General features: G+C 37.7%; 1 protein-coding gene across 5 annotated transcripts in view; it reads right to left on the reverse strand.

The window, feature by feature from the left end:
* SCAF8 (SR-related CTD associated factor 8) overlaps window positions 1-18,816 on the reverse strand; it is a 171,644-nt gene that overhangs the window by 144,710 nt on the left and 8,118 nt on the right. For 4 of the 5 annotated variants that reach the window (XR_012041526.1, XM_072856062.1, XM_072856061.1 and 1 more), the window contains exons 2-3: window positions 2,635-2,718; window positions 1,656-1,700 (exon numbers count right to left, since the gene is read on the reverse strand). Coding sequence is in view for 4 of the 5 variants with exons in the window: in XM_072856062.1 (XP_072712163.1) it covers window positions 1,656-1,700; window positions 2,635-2,718 (129 nt within the window). In the remaining variant the exon portion in view is untranslated. Of the gene's footprint in view, window positions 1-1,655; window positions 1,701-2,634; window positions 2,719-5,680; window positions 5,772-18,816 lie in introns of all 5 variants that reach the window. The other variant, XM_072856064.1, reaches the window with a different exon arrangement.

The raw sequence follows: 18,816 nt of genomic DNA on the forward strand, positions 1-18,816 counted from the left end.
AAGTTTTACCAAATTGTTCATTAAATACTGGGGGGGTGGGGAGGGAACCACCAAGCCCACCAAAGGGAAACATCTAATCCAGAGTGATCACTAACAAGGCTATCAATAACAACCTACATCTGCTTTCTCTAATCAGCAATGAACAGTGCAGTTAAGATTGTTAATTAAGTTAATTAAGATTAACCTATACTCTTAGTAGCTTTTGGAAGGGTCACGAACATCCAGTTCAATTCCTGACAAATTACCACTCTTTCATTCAGAGGATAAATCTTCTCTCATGCCTCTGCATACAGAATTGCCAATCACAGTCACTGCAACTAAAAAGCAGTATTTGGAATTCAGGCAATTCAGGATTAATTTCAGGACATGAAACTGCAAGGTGCTACTGATCAGAGATGGTAAGATGTACACCTGCTCTCATCCTCTTACGTCCACTTGTAGTATTAAACAGGGATCAGAGGATATTGATCCCTTTTCTTAGGGGTGGAAAGAAGTCAGAGGCGATACCCCCAAAAGACCACTACTTGACAAAACACTAACAGTGATGGTAAAGTATACTACTAGTCTTTACTAGTGCCATGAAACATACATATGACACCTTTTCCACATAGGACTGATGTTCTAGTACCTAAGTAATTCATTCACAAACTGTTCTAAGACAGTCAAAAACACCAGGCTGGAGCTGAACCCCATTTACACTGTCCATCCACTGCCAAAAGGCACTGCAGCATACACTGGGCACCAAGGAATAAAAGTTAATGAGGAACACAGGTTACTGACACAGAGCATTCTAGACTGCTTCGTAAAATGGACAACAGAAGAAAAAATTGCATCCAACGTTGCAACATTAACAGACTAACTTCTCTAGCTTGTTTGTCAAAATAAAAAGGCAATTTGATCCTAATTTACTCCTATTTACAAAAGGAGAAGAAATTCAGTACCAAAATGATCAACTGAACTATCAAGTACAATGCAGACAAGGAGGAAAGACTCACAAATTGGAATCCAACTGGAGATAAAATGCAGTTTTACCCAAGAATAATTAACTGTTGCAAGAAAACAAAATGCAATAAAATTCTTTGTTATTCAGAATCTTTAAATTAGTACTGCATCTTCCCAAAAAGCAATTCCAGTCTAGCCATACAAATATTTTTTGTTTTAAATTACTAGCAGGAACCACCAACCGAAATGCTACATCTCCTGCTACACAGAAGATGAGGCTGAATGGTCATCTTCCCTTCAGCTTTAAAATCTATGGGAAAACCTGGCAGAAAAGCAAAAGCAACTGTCACTTGCCAAACCACTGTCAATTCTATTGCTGTTAGCTGTTCACATAGGCTACACTGACAGACTCTTTTAACATTAAATGAATACACACAGAGAAGTAGTCGTAAGACAGTATCCACAGTCATTCAGATCAAAGTATATAATAACTACAAAATAGGGACAAAGTATTTGCCTTTCTGCATCATGGGTTATGATCAGCTACTGATTACTAGCAGAAACTGAATGTGACTAAAAACTGAAATAAACTAACGTGATAAAAATATTAATCCATATGTGTACCTAAAACCCGATGGGGTCTTCAATACCCTGTAATCCAAAATGAGGAAATTTTTCTCAGTGCTAACAGAAAATACCTGTGACTGACTTACCTTTTGAATGAATTTCTCAACACTCTGTACAACGTGCTTGTAGAACTGGAAAATAAAATAATATTTCAATAGAGGAGAAAATCTGAAGATACATATACTTGTTCAAGTCATGCAATATTGCTTGAATTAGAGACTTTGGTTGATTAACCAGCAATCCAATACCTACAGCTGAGTATGCTGTCTTCCTTAGAACATTTAACAGCATTAAAAAAGCTAATCTCACTTTTTCTTGCCTTCTGACCTTTTTTTACAGTGGATTTTTTTAAATAACATGCACTTATTTAGCAAGAGCTAAGAGAATATAATTGTTCCTTAAAAAACATATCTGCATTCTCAGCAGAAGAATGTAGAGAGAAGAGCATAAGTTCATGGCTTTTTAGCTTTTATCCTATCCTCTTTTTCACCTCTCCAGCTTTCACTGAGTTTCCATTTGTTTTAATGCTTAACGCTAATGGCATACTTCTTTCCTTCATCATTTTTCAGTGCTGTTTTCTGCTGCTCCATTGCTGTTTGGCAAGCATAAAAATTAAAAATCTATGAACACCCCCCATTAAAAGGTATGCTAGGAATTTATAAAAATGAAATAAAACTTAAACAATTGTATTGATCCAAAGGCACACATATCTCATATTGGGCGGAGGGGATGGTAGTTTTGTATTTCTTCATCTGTTCTCAGGCAATGTCAGTGTTTCCTTTTTAAACTGAAGGAAAAAACCCTGTCTTTCAGATCTGATTGAAGAGTCAAGTTGGTATAATTCTTTGTCACGTACGACAACCAGCAAATGAAAGTCACACAACAAATTAAGCTTTCTGTTGCACTCCTGAAAATCCCATCACTATCACATTTGGTCATAACTTGGAAATTCTACACAGAACAAGGGAGGTGGAAAGTTGTGCAGCAAATTCTTTAGGCTATTCAGTTATTTTGACACAGATGAGAAATGGAAAGGAAGTAAAAAGAAGTTAGCCAATTTCTTACCTTTATAGCCTTGATTGCTGCCTTGGTGATCTGTGTCATTTTAGCTTTAGAAATAGGTGGCTTATAATCATTTAGCGAGTACAACTGCCAAAAAAAAAAAAGTTTTTAGAAATATATTCTGCAGTATAAAAAGCAGTATAAAAATACATTATTTTGGCACAAGAAAATGCCACTTTTAATTTTCATCGGATTTTAAGTATATATTACACCAGAAAAGGCATCCCCATTTAAGAAAAAACAAAAAGGCCCAATAAAATATAATGTAAGATCCAAAATGCTTAAAAGACAACAGGTTTTTCTTTGCAGTGGTCACTATATACCTACTTTTACTAGCACTAAATACTGCAGACACCTGCAGATGACGTTGCAAAGGAAATACATACGATATGCAAATACAGTAGCTCTTATTGAGTTTTTCTTTCTAAGGCAAAAAATTTAATATACTTGCCTACCTTTATGGAAGCATAGCAGATGCTTAACCAAATACTTACCATATTTATCATCATATGCCTGCTGAATCAAATGCTTTTCTTTTCCATTAAACAAAAAAATCCAGCCCAGGGAGAAAGAGCTAGTAGCAGTTTTGCCACTTAAAACAGCAGATTTGGAAAAAGTATAGACTTCCTCCATCCACTGTGTAAACTCAGAAAAATAATATATCAGAAGTATTACAAATGCTTCCACAAAAATCCAGCTGGGTTCTCAATTTTAACACAGCTTTGTAACTTCATTAATTTCATAGAATTATGGCATGGTTTGGGTTGGAAGGGACCCTAAAGATCACCTAGTTCCAACACCCCTGCCATGGGCAGGGACGCCTTCCACTAGACCAGGTTGCTCAAAGCCCCATCCAGCCTGGCCTTGAACACTTCCAGGGATGGGGCAACCACAACTGCTCTGGGCAACGTGTTCCAGTGCCTCACAACCCTCACTGTAAAAAATTTCTTTGTTACAGCCAACCTAAATCTGCCCTCTTTCAGTTTAAAACCATTGTCCTTTGTATATCTAACCACCAAAAGAGCCACAGTACACAAGTAGTGGAGTTTTGCAACAATTTTCTCCCATGACACAGTAATAACTCTATTCTTTTTACTTGTACATACATCTCCTAGCAGAAGCAATCCAGCATGACGGATATTCATCAGAAGTTTGCCACATAGTGAGAACTGTACATTAACTAACTTCATAGCTATGACTGATAAGTGGTAATTGGAAACAACTCCTTCCTTCACACTGAGTCAGGACTCCATCATCCAAGGCTATTTACTTGCTGTGAAAACCTCCAATTATTGACAATATATGGCTTTGAACAAAATGCTGCTCTTTTCTCCTTCAACCCTAGGTGTTAACGGACAAGGGACTGTCTAGTATTTTCTGCTTTCATACATAAAAAGACCAGATACAAAATGCCAAACCAGTTTTAAGGATATTCTTGACTTAACTTACATTGTATTTTTGTTTACAACACACGTTTAGAAGCACGTTAGCTCAAAAATAGAGCCTGATAATGGGAATGACCATCCATAGAAAATTTTTTATTTCCTTCCTGAAGACAGGAAGAATTGGAGTTTTTCCATAAAATGGTCACTGAAACAGAAACAAAGCCAAAAGACCCCTCTCCTACTACACACCCTGAGCAATGCAAGATATTGAACTAGATTAATACCCATAAAGATATTAACAATATCTTTAACTTCCTAAGATTCATTCAACTTAGCAAACTGCTAGCTCAGAAAACATAATTCAGAATTGTTTACATTTAACAAAGTAAAATGCAACAGTAGACAGGATCACACTGTGGAAAGGATTAGACTATCTTAAATATAGGTCATGCTCCTCAAGTTGTTTATAATAATTTATCGCTCTGAAGCTAACACATAGATATTCTTCAGTCACATTTGAGTTTCTAAGAGAGAAGCATTTCTTCTCCCTGCAAACACAAGATGCTTTTTTTCTATCCTTTCCTGTCAAAACCAGTTTTAACTACAACTTTGTATAGCTGTCAAAAGACAAACTGAAAAAAATTGGTTTGTCCAAGCATAAGTATCAGTCTTCTCAGCTTGAAAGGATTTCCATTAAAACAGTGAAATTATAACCAGTTCACAGCTAGACATCCACTTTTAGAACAACTGTTACCACTTCTAAGTAATGCTAATGTTAATTGCTGTTGCAAAATATTCTGAATTACTTATGTGCTTCTTATACAACAAAAAGCAATACACTTCTAGAATTTGAATACATAAATGCTCTTCACCACCACAGGGGAAAGGGAGAAAAGAAGGAGAAAATCAAGAGTCTCCGATCAGTTGTTTCTCTGTTTTATACTCATAGTTCAGTGCTTAACTGCCAGTTACTCACAGATGACTTACAAGACTGTGGGTCACTCATCCTGGCTACTGGCTTGGCTGGATGATGTGCAACTACAGCTAAACTACTTCTGGGGCCACTACAGCGCCAGAAACATTTTGCTTACATTCAGGCAGTGCCTTAGCAGAGTTAGTTTGGGTATTCCTGGTCAGCGCTCTCAAAGCCCAAAATACTAGTAAACGCAATTCACGGATATGTGAGCGAATGTGAAATCAGCCTAGATTCAAGAAGCCACCTTGGCAACCTGAAAACAGTCCCAGAAGAAATAGGAACAATAGCTCCTTAACCTATGACATACACAATTATCAAGAGGCAGAGCTGCTGACTCACACAGATATGCTGGGACCATACCTGACCAGTCCATCAGCTTTGAAATGATCAGGCAAAAAAAGGGGACGGGGTGGTTCAAAGCATCAAGAAAGCTACAACACAGGGCTGGGAAACACGGAAGAGTTGCACACAACTGATTCTGAAGCATCAGCTGCATGCAGTCAGGTATCTTAGTACCACATATCCGGAATATGCCAAAACCCAACAGGATAATATGGGTTGTTGCTAGCATCCCATTACTTTATTCCAGGTAGCAGAAAGCCAAATTTAGCATTAAGTTTAAGGACAGATAATTCAAGCTAGAAGAAGAAAAAATGAACCAAAAGAAACAGCAAAATTAAGAACATACTTCTGTAGAGACAGGCTTTTTGGACAACGGATACACCTGTTCCAGGTTTTAACAGCCGTTTAAAGGAAAACACAAATCCCAAATTTCGTACCTGGAAGAAGCCAAGAAAAAAAATCATTCTTCTGAAATATTTTTCCTTAATTAACTTTAAGAAGCTTTTAATTTCCTATAAATACATTTTGTTTTGAAAAGTACTTTCACTTGGAAAAGTGGTGATTTAGGCCTGTCAGTGCATGGCAGAAGTCCGACGCAGCAGCATTTGTACTAAGGACAAAGTGAGGGCCCAGTGTGAAATACCTACTTGCAATTTTGCAACATTTAATGCAACACTTGCTTTTTGCTTTTGAAAACATTAATATTAGGTTTTGCTTACAAAATTAAGAAATGTGACATTTCTTAAAATTTCTTAACTCAATCTTTTAGTATTAAACAGAATTTAACTTCATAAAACAGACATCCCCAGCATAGTTTAATCCAAATGAAAGAGGGCCCAAAAACCCCCCACTTTTCTGAATACAGATATCCTAACATGTACAAACATCTTCCTGAATACCTACTGATAGCACACATGTTCTTCACTCTATCTTCAGCAAATTCATACATTGCATTTATTAATAGTCAACCAGGAATCCTTCTCCACTTAGACTCATAAAATGGTTTGGGTCAGAAGGGACTTTTAAAGATCATCTAGTTCCAACACCCCTGCCATGGGCAAGGACATCTTTCACCAGATCTGGTTGCTCAAAGCCCCATCCAACCTGACCTTGAACACTTCCAGGGAGGGGGCATCCACAACTTCTCTGGCAACCTATTCCAGTGTCTCACCAACATCACTGTAAATAATTTCTTCCTTATATCTAATCTAAACCTACTCCCTTTTAGTTTAAAGCCGTTATCCCTTGTCCTATCACTACAGGCCCTGGTAAAAAGTCTCCCTCCATCTTTCTTATAAGCCCCCTTCAGGTACTGAAAGGCTGCTATAAGGTCTCCCTGAAGCCTTCTCTTCTCCAGGCTTAACAACCCCAACTCTCTTGGCCTTTCTTCATAGGAGACATGCTCCAGCCCTCTCATCGTTTTCGTGGCCCTCCTCTGGACCTGCTCCAACAGGTCCATGTCTGTCTTGTGCTGGGGACCCCAGAACTGGATTCAGTATCCAGGTGGGGTCTCACAAGAGCAGAATAGAGGAGAAGAATCACCTCCCAACCTACTGGCCATGCTGCTTCTTAGGCAGCCCAGGATACAAGTGGCTTTCTGGGCTGCAAGAGCACGTTGCCAGCTCATGTCTGATTTTTCATCTACCAACATCCCCAAGTCCTTCTCTGCAGGGCTGCTCTCAGTCCATTCATATCCCAGCCTGTACTGATGCTGGTGACTGCCCTGATCCAACACAGGCGCAGGGAGGACCTCGCACTTGGCCTTGTTGAACTTCATGCAGTTCATGTGGACCCTCTCCTCAAGCCTGTCAAGGTCCCTCTGGATGGCATCCCTTCCCTCAAGCATATGAACCGCACCACTCAGCTTGGTGTCATCTGCAAACTTGTTGAGGGCGCACTCAATCCCACTGTTTATGTCATTAATAAAGATATTAAATAGTATTGGTCCCAATATGGATCCCGAGGGACACCAGCTGTTACTGATCTCCATTTGAATATTGAGCCATTAACTGCAACTCTTTGAACACTGCCATCCAGCCAACTCCTTATCCATCAAGCAGTCCATCCATCAAACCCATTTGCTCTACTGCTAGGCTCACTAGAGAAGCAAGACTTGGTTGCCTCTCTGGTTTTTCATCTAGCATAGACGATTTTTAAGACAGTAGGCCTTTAAAGAAATCATATATTCTTTAAATCTAGTTAAAGCAAAATAACTGCAATTTATTCAGGATTATAAAATATGAAAATAAAAAGTTAAAAATAGATATGTTATTTTTGTTTTTAAAACTCGTGCTTATATTCTGGCTCATTTTTTCCTATATGCCCTTTTGTACAAATGCTTAGCCAAAACAGTTTGCTATAATTATTTCCTGATCATGCTTTTGTAAGGCATTCGTGCTCATTGGCAGAAGGTAACTGCTTGCGCTCACCTAAAAGAAGCCTTTAAACAAACTAGGAAAAAATGGCAACATGGCTAAATAGTAAAGTCAGGGAAACTATCTGAAGTAAAATGATATATTTCAGAAATCAGAAGTGGTATCCAAAAGAGGAGGGGAAAAAAAAGTGACCATAAGCTCTAACAGGTAATGTACATGTAAAAAATACAGCAATCAAATTTGAGAAACAAACAGAAAAAAGCATAAAAATGAGCCCTTTTCAGAACAGTGAAGGAATAGCAGATCTATTAGAATGCTCCTCCAGGGCCAGAAGACAATCAGCAAATAAAGAAGGACTCATAGGAGATAAAGCCCTACAGATAAAGAACTCTCCCCTTCTCTTTTTAGATCTACACACTGAGGAAAAACTGTGGAGACTTCCCATACCAGAATCCTCCTCAAGCATGTTTACAAGAAGGTAAAGAACAAGCTCACAATGTGAAAAATAATGAAGTGCTAGAACGGAACTCAAGAATGAAGGGCCTACTAGCTGTGATTCATAAATTCTCACTTGAAACAGTCTCAATCTTGTAGCTCTAAGAGACAGGAAAAGAGACATGAATTTCTGAAAAGGGTTCAAGGGGAGAATTTAGGAAACAATGAATCAGTTAGGTTCAGTGTTTGTACCAGAAAAATTTGTATAAACTACTTGAAAGAAAAGAATTAGTGGGCACACAGATAATTCCATGCAGCCATTGTAAGGAAAAGCCACATCTCGGTCTATTGTCCTTCTCTGAAAGACTCAATGTGCACACTGAGAAATCACTGATAGAGTCCACCTGGACTACCAAAAGACATTTACCAAACACCTCTCTCAAACGGCTCCAAAGAAACTAAGCTCTCCTAAACAGGCCCTTGCATGACAAATAACCTGACCAATTACTCCTTAAAGACAGCCAGCAAACAATTTGAATAAACATTTTGTTTATAGTAGAGGGAAGTCCCAATAGAGTCCCACTTATGCTGGGGACTGTGCCTGTGCCATCACGTATATTCTGGATAGGACAAAGTCAGACTATCAAAAACTGCAGAGGAACATCAGTGACACTAATGAGTAATAAAATGGCAGAATAATTAAGCATGAGTACACATGAAGTAGGGGACACTGGCTTTGAAGCTGACTATTGCTGTTCAGGAATGGGATCTGCTGATACATGAGACATTTATTTGAAAGCATCAACTCAACAGTAAACCAGAAAAATCTCAGTAGTAAATGCAGCGAATGGACTTCTAGAACCACAACATTATTTAGGCTACTGTACTAACCTACAGGGCACTCTCAACCTCTCAATACTTCTGGAATTTCTGCCCTCCCCTCTAATCTCCAAGGCTGGCATGAAATCAATAGGGATAACGAAAACTATGGATAAGCTTTTAAGTGAAGAACAAAGGTGGCCAGGACTCTTCAGCCTGCAAACAGGATTACTAAGGGGATGGCAGATGTCAATACAATCTGAATAGTGAAGATAAACTGGGAAGGATGGGACTGGAGGAGCACACCAAATGAGATGAGCAGGGAGCGAGAGACAGGCTGGCGGATGCGGCTCCAGACTGCCCAATGTGATTTTCCTCAGCTTGGGAGGGCAGCTCTGGTCTGCCTTGGAGGAACCTGACTCACTCCTGAACTGTTATCACCAACTTGCTAAGTCTGTGCCCAGATACCATAATGAAACACACCCACTCTTTTAAGTAACTGTATAAAACACAGTTAGCTATCTGCATGCTAGTATAAAATGCAGCTCTCAGTTTAAAAGAGCTTATTCAAATGAAGTTTGAGCCTTATCACATCTGGCAGCTGCATTTTTTCCACAATAGAAATACAGTTCATTTAAGAGGGTCAGAAGTGAAACACTGTAATCTTCAAGTGGCAGACAAAACCAGGAGAAGTTTCAGAGGTTTTGAAGCACGCTAGTCACATTTACAATACAAGCTGGAAGAAGAAAGCAAAGCAGCAGACACAAACCATTATGCAAACTTCAAAACACATGCTCTACAGCTGAGCTACCATATGATTCCATGAATTATGAAGAAAATCTGCCTAATTCCGTTCACCTGCTTTTCTGGATAAACATCAACTCATACGAAACACTTGCCCAAAAACTGATCAGTATTTCTTTAAGCATCTGATCACTATTGATAGATATCTGACCACCAACGAAACCTGTTATTCTCTAGTTATCTTCATAAGTTCACAGTTGGAAGGACTTGCATAGTGAAAGTATTTTCATCATTTCTTATGTGAAAAACCAGCAAGTAGAGAGACTTGCTGTTGAAATCTGAGGCACTGCTGTAGTGAGCACCACAGTTCGAAATCTCTTTTTAAAATGCACTCTAAGAGAATAAAAATTTCTCTCCAAATACTGCACATCTGTCACCAGTTGATGATATACATGCATATCAAAATCCAATTCAAAAACCACCTCACATGTTGTTGGATCAATTTATTTTTCCCATTCATTTAGTAATTGATTTTGCACCAGAAACTAAAAAGAATATGCTAATCTAAACAAAACCAATATTCATCTCCCAGCTATCCTAATATCTAAGGGGGAGAAACAGTCTCCTAATATTTGCCTGGAAAAGAGCACAGCTGCAAAGAGCTGTGTATTCACCCAAAAGTCATTCTGACACAAAGGCTCTCCTGAGCAAAGTTACCACAACACAAATACAACATTTGGGAGAATGCTGCTTCAGTTAAGACCGACTGACTTGAATAAATTGAAAGGTTAAACCCTGATAAAAAACTATAAAAATCCATTACAAAATTATACAAAGCTTTGTTTTGTACTGTCCATTCTTGAACTATGGCACATCACTCAGAAAAAAGGTGAGACATTCTCTCTCTAAAGGTAGATGGCATTATCACACACAAAATTAACTGAAGGACAGAAAGAAACTGCATGTCTGATGCTAAAGAAAACAAATTAATGGCTTCCAAAGAACACAAATGTTAAGAAGGAACGAAGAGTAAACTTCTACAGAATTGGGGGGGGCGCAAGTCTAACACAATCAGAAACAACTCACGAGGAGTCTTGACTGTACTGGTAAGAGAAACCACTTCCAAACTGTTGGCTCAGTTTTTGAAAAAAAAAAAAAAAACCCAAGTGTTAAATAATCAAGTTAGAACATTAAATGCAGGCTTTCCATATGACCTTTTGGGAATAATTTTATTTTCTTCTGTGAGAAAAAGCATAGCAAAAGTAAAGAAAATACTTTCAAGTTACTGTAAAAAGTGCCAGTGATTTTTCAACTCAGTGCACTTAATAGTAGCATACATTTGATTGCAATGTCAATGAAAATTTAATGTTCTATCAGTTTATTCTAGAAAGCTGTGGACAAGACTCTGAACTGCCTATCGCAAGTGTTCTAGATGATTGAACATGCTCAGCTCCAAACACATCGCAATTAATACTGGAAACTACAAAATATGAATGAACATTCACCTTCCCAACCCATTTATAGCTAAAGAAAACACCACATCAATTTGCAGTGAATTTGTGTGTGTGGAAGTTGTTTTACTGCTTTGCTGTCTGATGATTCCATCCAGCCATACCCTACGCACATCACTATTTTGATAATTCGGTGGGGGACAATCAATAAACCTTTGATAGAAGTATGCATGTTGGATTAAACACTGAATATAAATCACAGGAAATCCCTAAAGGGAAGGCCTGAATCGGAATGGCACTTCAGGGACAAAATGAGTCCACAAAGATACACTTACCACCAAATCCTAATCTGTCTCAATGAAAGCAATTCCCAGGGTAATGATCTTGCAAAGTAAGAATCAGATGCCAGCCAAATCGCCGTGTAAGCCCATAGCAACTTATTAGACAGATAGCACCGAAAGTCTTCAAGATGATCAAAGTAATAGGTAGTTTTAAGGGTGGACTTTTGTTCTGTTTTTTTAAGACCAGAACAAAATCTTTAAACTTTAAACCTGTTTTGTTACTGTCTGAATTGTAAAAATAAATTTTGCTATTTTGTAAGTTCTTATCCTAACACAACTGTACAGAAATGTAACAGAGAGACACAGAGGGTCAAACCTGCATCACATCTCCAAAACTATCAGGAATTCCTCCCCACGTCTCTTTAGTAGGGTATATAACAGCTAACCAATTCACCTTGAAATCACACCTCTAAAAACTTCCCAATGCAACTATGCTTCATTCCTCCAACTTGTTGGCCTTGTGTCACACCAAAACATTCAGTAGCATGACATAATGCCATACGAAAGTGAAAAACCCCAGTGTGGTAGCTTATATTGTTAACCAAGCCTACGGCTTAACAGGAATGTAAGTTGGAAAATTCTCAGTGGAAGACTTGAGACACAGAGACTCAGGTATTCTCATGGGCTACTGACTCACGCCTATTCCATGGTGAGAGGAAGACCCTCTCACCATACAGATATCAAATATGGCAGGTTCCTTTTCCAGTTCCTCCAAAATCTCCTGAAATTGCATATACACTCCCTTTTTAATTTACCCTCCACATCCAAAGCCTCACCAAGTCTTGGTATGTTCTTGTCAAACTTCAGCCATCCTAGTCAGCTTGGCCATTTCAAGTGCCAGGAAGAGCAGGAAGTTTGACAACAGAGACCCGGCAACTGTTTCAAGCTCCCTGTCTAATCATGCCTCTGGGCTGAGCATCACCAATGAGCACCCACTGCTACTTGAACCCTACCAAGAAGTGATGGTTGCTATCAGGACTGCTTTTCTCTGTCCCTCTCTGGTTCCCTCTTTTTGAAGTGTTTTTATTCTTCACACCTTTCTACCTTCTCGTAATAATTTATTTTTACATCCTCTTTTTTTCTGTTCTGTTTTTTTTTCTCCCTACCTCTTCTCCTTTTTCTTTGAGCTAGGGCATACTAGAAAATGTGTTATTTACTGATGCATACCACTAGATCAGAGAAAACTAATAGAAACAGCATTCAATAGTTGATGTTTATGGAAGGTAATATACAGTTGCCCTTTTAGTGATACTTTCTCTGCATATTATTTTAGCCACCAGCAACCTGCAGCTCAGTGATTCCTGAGCCAGCACCAACTGATCTTTTTCATAAAATCTCTGAATTCCCTCCACACAGGGAATTCAAATTTATTTAGTTTTTAATACATGTAAATCTTTAGCATGCCTAATATCTTTTGACAAAGGCACATAGTTTAATCAAAACCTGTGCAAAGAGACTCCTTTTTCTGGATTTGAACCCATGCTCATCAGTGACACTGGGTTCACCTAGCTTCTCCATTGGAAAAAACAGTGATTTACCTCTTCTGTATCATGAGTAGTATCACCCTATCTCGTCATCTTTGTTTGAGCCCGAAAAGAGTATTACTATTTAGCAATTTCTCATACAGACCTGTTCCATTCCTTTGACTGTCCTTTCTACCAGTCTCTGTACATGCAGTTCTGACAACATGGTCCTGTGAGGTGCAAACTAGACTGCACATGGCATAAAATAAAGATGTAATGGCCATATAACGAGTCTCTGTTTCTTTCCTAATTTCCAGGATTCTGATTGCTATTTTGACTACTGCTGAATTTTGAAGAGGCATTTTCATTTCAGTTTCAAGATCTTATTAATTACCAAGTTATATAATTTCAGTGCCCATCACTGTGTACATAAAGCAAGGATTGCCTTTTTCACACTGTCTCCCCAGCCTGCTTTACCACATTTAACTTGATGAAATTGCAGGGTGCCATCTAACAGTCAGTACAGCAATGTCCTTTTGCAATCCTTCATGGCTAGCCCTTCAGTATCAACATCCTGAATAACTTAATACCGTCAACAAACTTTTTTGCCTCATTATTCTAACCCTTTTCCACAGCATTAATGAATGCATTGAAACGCACGGGTTCCCAGCACAAACCCACATAAGATTCCATCGTGAAAAAAGACAATTTATTTCTATACATGAACTTTTCCCCCATCTCCCCTTTTAGCAGTCATCTATCAATGTAAGGATGCACTTGCCATGGCAATTCAACTTCTTTTCAAACTTTTGGGGATGGATGTTCTGAACTACTTTTTGGAAATCCAAGTAACATCACCAACTTCTTCCCTGTCCGTGTGCTGGCTAATTCTCTCAAAGAACTCTCACATATACATGACTTATTACTTTCTTTCACAAAAGTCACACCAGTTCTTCCTCATTTTATGATATTCACCTGTGTATTGTTTCAAACAAATTCCAATTCTGCTACTTCTCATCACTTCCAATGAAGATATCTTTTCTGTTCTTACATTCGGTTAAAAACCACCAACAACAAAAGAAGCCTTAAGACTCAGTTTTAGTGTCGTATCCTAAAACAAGCATTTCTTCCATACAATCCTCTCCATTGCAGTCAACCAATATTATCTGGAAACAGATGGGAAACTGTCCTCACAGGGATTTTGTATGCATTTGTTGGACAATGAAAAAAGTGTCATTTCCTCACACATCTCCTTCAGAAGTAACAGGTTCCAAATGCAACAAGTTACATAGATTTACTACATAAATGTACATTTAAGTATCATATCCAAGAAAGGACCAGGCTGGCAAATACAGCCAATTATAGTCACAATTTTGTATTTTCCTCTATCTGATATAACCATGTCATGATTCACAAATCATGACAGCAAAAAGCAATGGTGTTGAGAGCTAAGAAACTAGGTAGAAGGCAATATTTCAGTGTAAAAAGTTAGGCTTAAGAGCATTATTTATACTGCCTTTCCCCAACATCATTTTAAATAAACTAAGTCCTATTTCCAAACTTTGGGGAAAAAAACATGGGCTTGCTAGAAGATTTAATGAGCTATATAAATTATACGTTGGGAATAGGGGAAAGGCAACAGGTCAGGTTGATGCTATAGATAAAGCACTGAATTTCTGCTCTGTATTTTTTCTTTAATTCTGTTAAGAAAAGTGGTCTTCAGGAGAAGGATCACTGAAAGTCTGGGAATACATCAGCATATTTCAAATTTTGATCATTCACTAATGAAAACAATATTTTTATCATTGCAATGGTAATTCAAAAAGTGCTTAAAAAGTTAATGCTATTGTAAACATATGTAAAAAGTTAATTCTACTGTAAACAGCTGTAATTTACAAGGCAATATACTACACAATGCTAAGTTGTGTAGTAATGCTACAGTCTAAAGTTTCTCAAGTGAAGACCAGGCAGCATACACATGAACTATATCCTCTGTGGATGGTCAGCCGCTTACAGAGCAAATTACTGCATCTCCATGGAAGGCAATGGCATACCACACTTCTACAAAGCCCAGAACTTAATTCCAAGATCTTTCACCACTCTTATTCAACAGGCAAGAGAGCCAGACAGCTGGTTCCCTACCAAATTTTTGACTAAAAATTAGAACAAAGTACTAACTTTATTAAATTACAGCTTCGTAAGAAATAGATCCTTTTTCATACCTCTGGCCACATCTTACAAAGGCAAGAGAAGAGCGGCTAGGAAATAATTTTTCATAAAAGATTGATTTTGCCACTAGAAGGCTTGAAAGCTATTAACACCACTGGTCTCATGTGATCCAAAGGAACAGATATTCATATAGACTAATATCTGTTACACTGTTACAGCAACTAAGGGAATAAACATTTTGATACTGATACTCTAGCACTCAGACCAATCTCTAAGTATGATATTATGACCAGAAGCAGTGTCAGGGATGTCAATTACACATATCTCTACTGAAATATTTTTACAGTTTTCTCTGGCTGCTACCAGGACACAACACTAACCAGATATTCTATATAATAATAAATGTCTGCAATTTCAATGTGCAAAAGACAAAATAAATACTTAGAAGTCAAGTCTAATACCTATTACCTTAATAAATTACGTTAATTTCTTTCACATTTCAATAGCATTAAAATAAATCAAATCCAATTGTATATACAGAAATAGTCACTGAATTGCTTACCAAATATTTATATCACCACACTGCAAAGAACAAGAAAAGAGTATTGTCAGTTGTTGCTTTAAAAAAAGGACAGAATCAACAAATTTCTATTATGTTGCATTTTACACACTCTCCTGAAATTTAATCTCTCGGAAAAGTTACTTAAATTACATGAGCCCATCCCCCAGCGAACAGGATTTTTCCTTGATGCTGCCTAGGACCTACCAGTGAGAAGTGTTATTTAAACCCAGTCAGCACCCTGTTGCTCTCTGCACTGCGCAGAAATGTTAAAATAGACACCAAAGATGTGTATGCAGGATGACCAGAACGGCAGATGCTCTATTCTGCATATTTCAGTTTGGAGGGAAAACAATGAAAAGTTCTTTTCCTTCCAGTAATCAACCAAGAGAACACAAGTTGCCAAAATCCAACATTAAAAAAAGCACAGAACAAGAAAGGGTTGCAATGCAACAGTGACTATCTTAATTCAATTGTTTTCAAACACTTAAAGTGCATGACGTGGTTTAAATTAACAAACTTAATAGTCAATATGCTTGATATCCCAGTGCGTGTCTTCCTTTTACTGTTGCACTTAACTGATTTATAAAATATTTAAAAGTAACCAAGAACACTCACATGAAAAGCTTACTCCCTACATGTCAGTTGTATTATACACCACACTTCACGTATGTTTATGTCTAAAGAGGAATCTGAATACTCATCCTAACTGAGCGTATAAGCAATTAAGTGAAATAAGAGGCAAAGGTAATACAGCAGTCCCTCCAGCCCATCACATTTCAGCACATGAAGTCGGGTGTTACCATCACTGCCTTTGCTCAGTCCTTCTCCTACTCCTTTCATTTTGAGGAAGCACAGTTATGACTTTTAGATTTACTGAACCTGAACAATTTGAGATGGAACAACAAAATCCCATTTTGGTTTTCATATATTTGAGCCAAAAGGCATATTACAGCCTATTTACAATTTCCTCTAAACCCTCTTCATTACTACTTTCAAAGAAAGTTTCTAAGTTCTGTTGGTACAGCCTGCTTTGTACAAATAGACTATGAATATAAAACTGGAATTTAAAGAAACCACCTGGATTCAACTCTAGTCTCCTGAATTGCATGCAACTAAGAAACAGATGTTTAGTTCAGAATAACCTCTAGAACATACTTCATTTGCTCCTAGCCCCTTACAAGCCATAAAATACAATTCCCCTTTTTCTCTTCATAGTAACTTGGGATGTTTACTGCATGGGAATAAAAAGCTTAGAAAAAACTAAATGGACCACATGAAATAGCTAGGCAAGACTGAGTGCAACTCCCAACAACAGAAAGGAAAGACTGATCAAAAAGTCCAGATGATCTTTGAAAGCATAACACATAAGAAAACAAGGAACATAACAGGGGTATTTAACTTTCTGCAATTTTCTCACCATTCCTGCTATATGGCTAATTTCCATCATTAACATTTTATCATTATTTTATAGCTAATTCTAGATTGCCAACAGGAAAATCGATCCACTTCAGGCACAATGTCAGTCTCTGCAGATTTCCAGAGGCGAGCTTGTGGGCTGCCTGCACTCAAGTGCCCTTTGTTCTTGTTGCAATGCATTGGTTTGGTAAACTGTGGCGCAGCATGGAGTTAAATACCTTAGAAGTCTAAATACAATCACACCTCTACAATTCTGAGATATGAAATATAGGGACAGATCCTAAACGTTATGAAAATCAAAGACTGACTCACACATTTTCTCTGCCAAGTGTTTTTAGGGCTCACAATAAAAGCTGTCCTATCTTATTGATTTCAAAATGTTTTCTCTTTGGATATGGTTTAAAATCCCCTGCATTCACAATGAAACTTCATGATTTAAAATTTTTAAAAAATCATGGTTTATAGTGGGTTGGATTTCTCCAACCAATATATTTGTTATATAAATGTTTCTCCTTTGCTGTTGAGTGTTCCACTTCGCATTTCTGAAAATAAGCAGCAGTGGCTACTATTGCATATCTGGTAATCAAGCTGTGAAGATCAACAAGTTATCTGAAGCTGTAATTTAGGGCAGATTCAAAGAATAACCTATTCCTTTTCATGTGAACTAGCTCTGTTTTGTTAATATGTATAGGAGATTTGGTATTCTGAAAAACATCAGTATGATCAGATCTTTCCATAGGCTTCCAACAATCTGGTTAATACATTATAACCTCTTTGGTTAATACATAACAACCTCTTTGGACTTAAGCTCTAGAAAATCCAAAGACATAAGTATGATTACTTTTCTTTTTAAAACTGCAATCACATCAATATCAAAATATTAGAATCATATTTTTATCTATTGTACTAATTTCTAAATTACCCGTCAAGAGAGCTCCATAAAGTCATGCCATGAGGCCAAGATTTTTAAACCAACAGTTTTATAGTGAGCAGTATTCAATTTACAGTATTGTGTACTTCTATAAAGAAAAAATGAGCTATGGAATAATAGGGATGGAAAGCAAAGGATGCACGTAATTAATTCTACTTCAGTTTTTGAAAGTAACTAATAAATACTAAAAAACAGAAAACCAAAAAACCAAGCAAACCCTTACCACTCAACTCGAAATGAATGAGTATTCGGAAACATTGAACCCTAGGCCAAACAATGCAAGAAGATGAATCTTCTGAAATATCTTTCTCAAAATTGCATGCTATTTCAATTATAAATTCCAATCCAAACACATAAGACAGCTGTTCACTGCCTTGCATAATAAAACACCTTGTCCAGCTGTCATCAGTCTTTATAAAATAATATTTACTCCAATCTTCCAAAACTAATGTTATAGACAGAACTTCACAATAAACAAGCTCAAGGCTACCAAAACAGGTGCCTTCGATCTCTCAGCTGTTGCTACGCTACACTCTCTTACTGCTCAGCCACCATCCACCCAAACCACCATTCCTTGCGACTACTGCCTCCTGGATCTTAGCTCTGCCTTTCCACTTTTACACATCTTTTGTGCCCTCATCGCAACTAGAAACCAAAGCACTCTCTGCCAACCCTCAAAAACCATCAACAGCAAACACAATAACAAGGGTACCAAGCCTTACCTTCCACATGTTTATTTTATTGCATTAAACACGTGCCTTAGATTTCTGACTGTC

The sequence above is a fragment of the Ciconia boyciana genome, chromosome 3 (assembly GCF_034638445.1).
Source record: "Ciconia boyciana chromosome 3, ASM3463844v1, whole genome shotgun sequence".
Classification (NCBI taxonomy): domain Eukaryota; kingdom Metazoa; phylum Chordata; class Aves; order Ciconiiformes; family Ciconiidae; genus Ciconia; species Ciconia boyciana.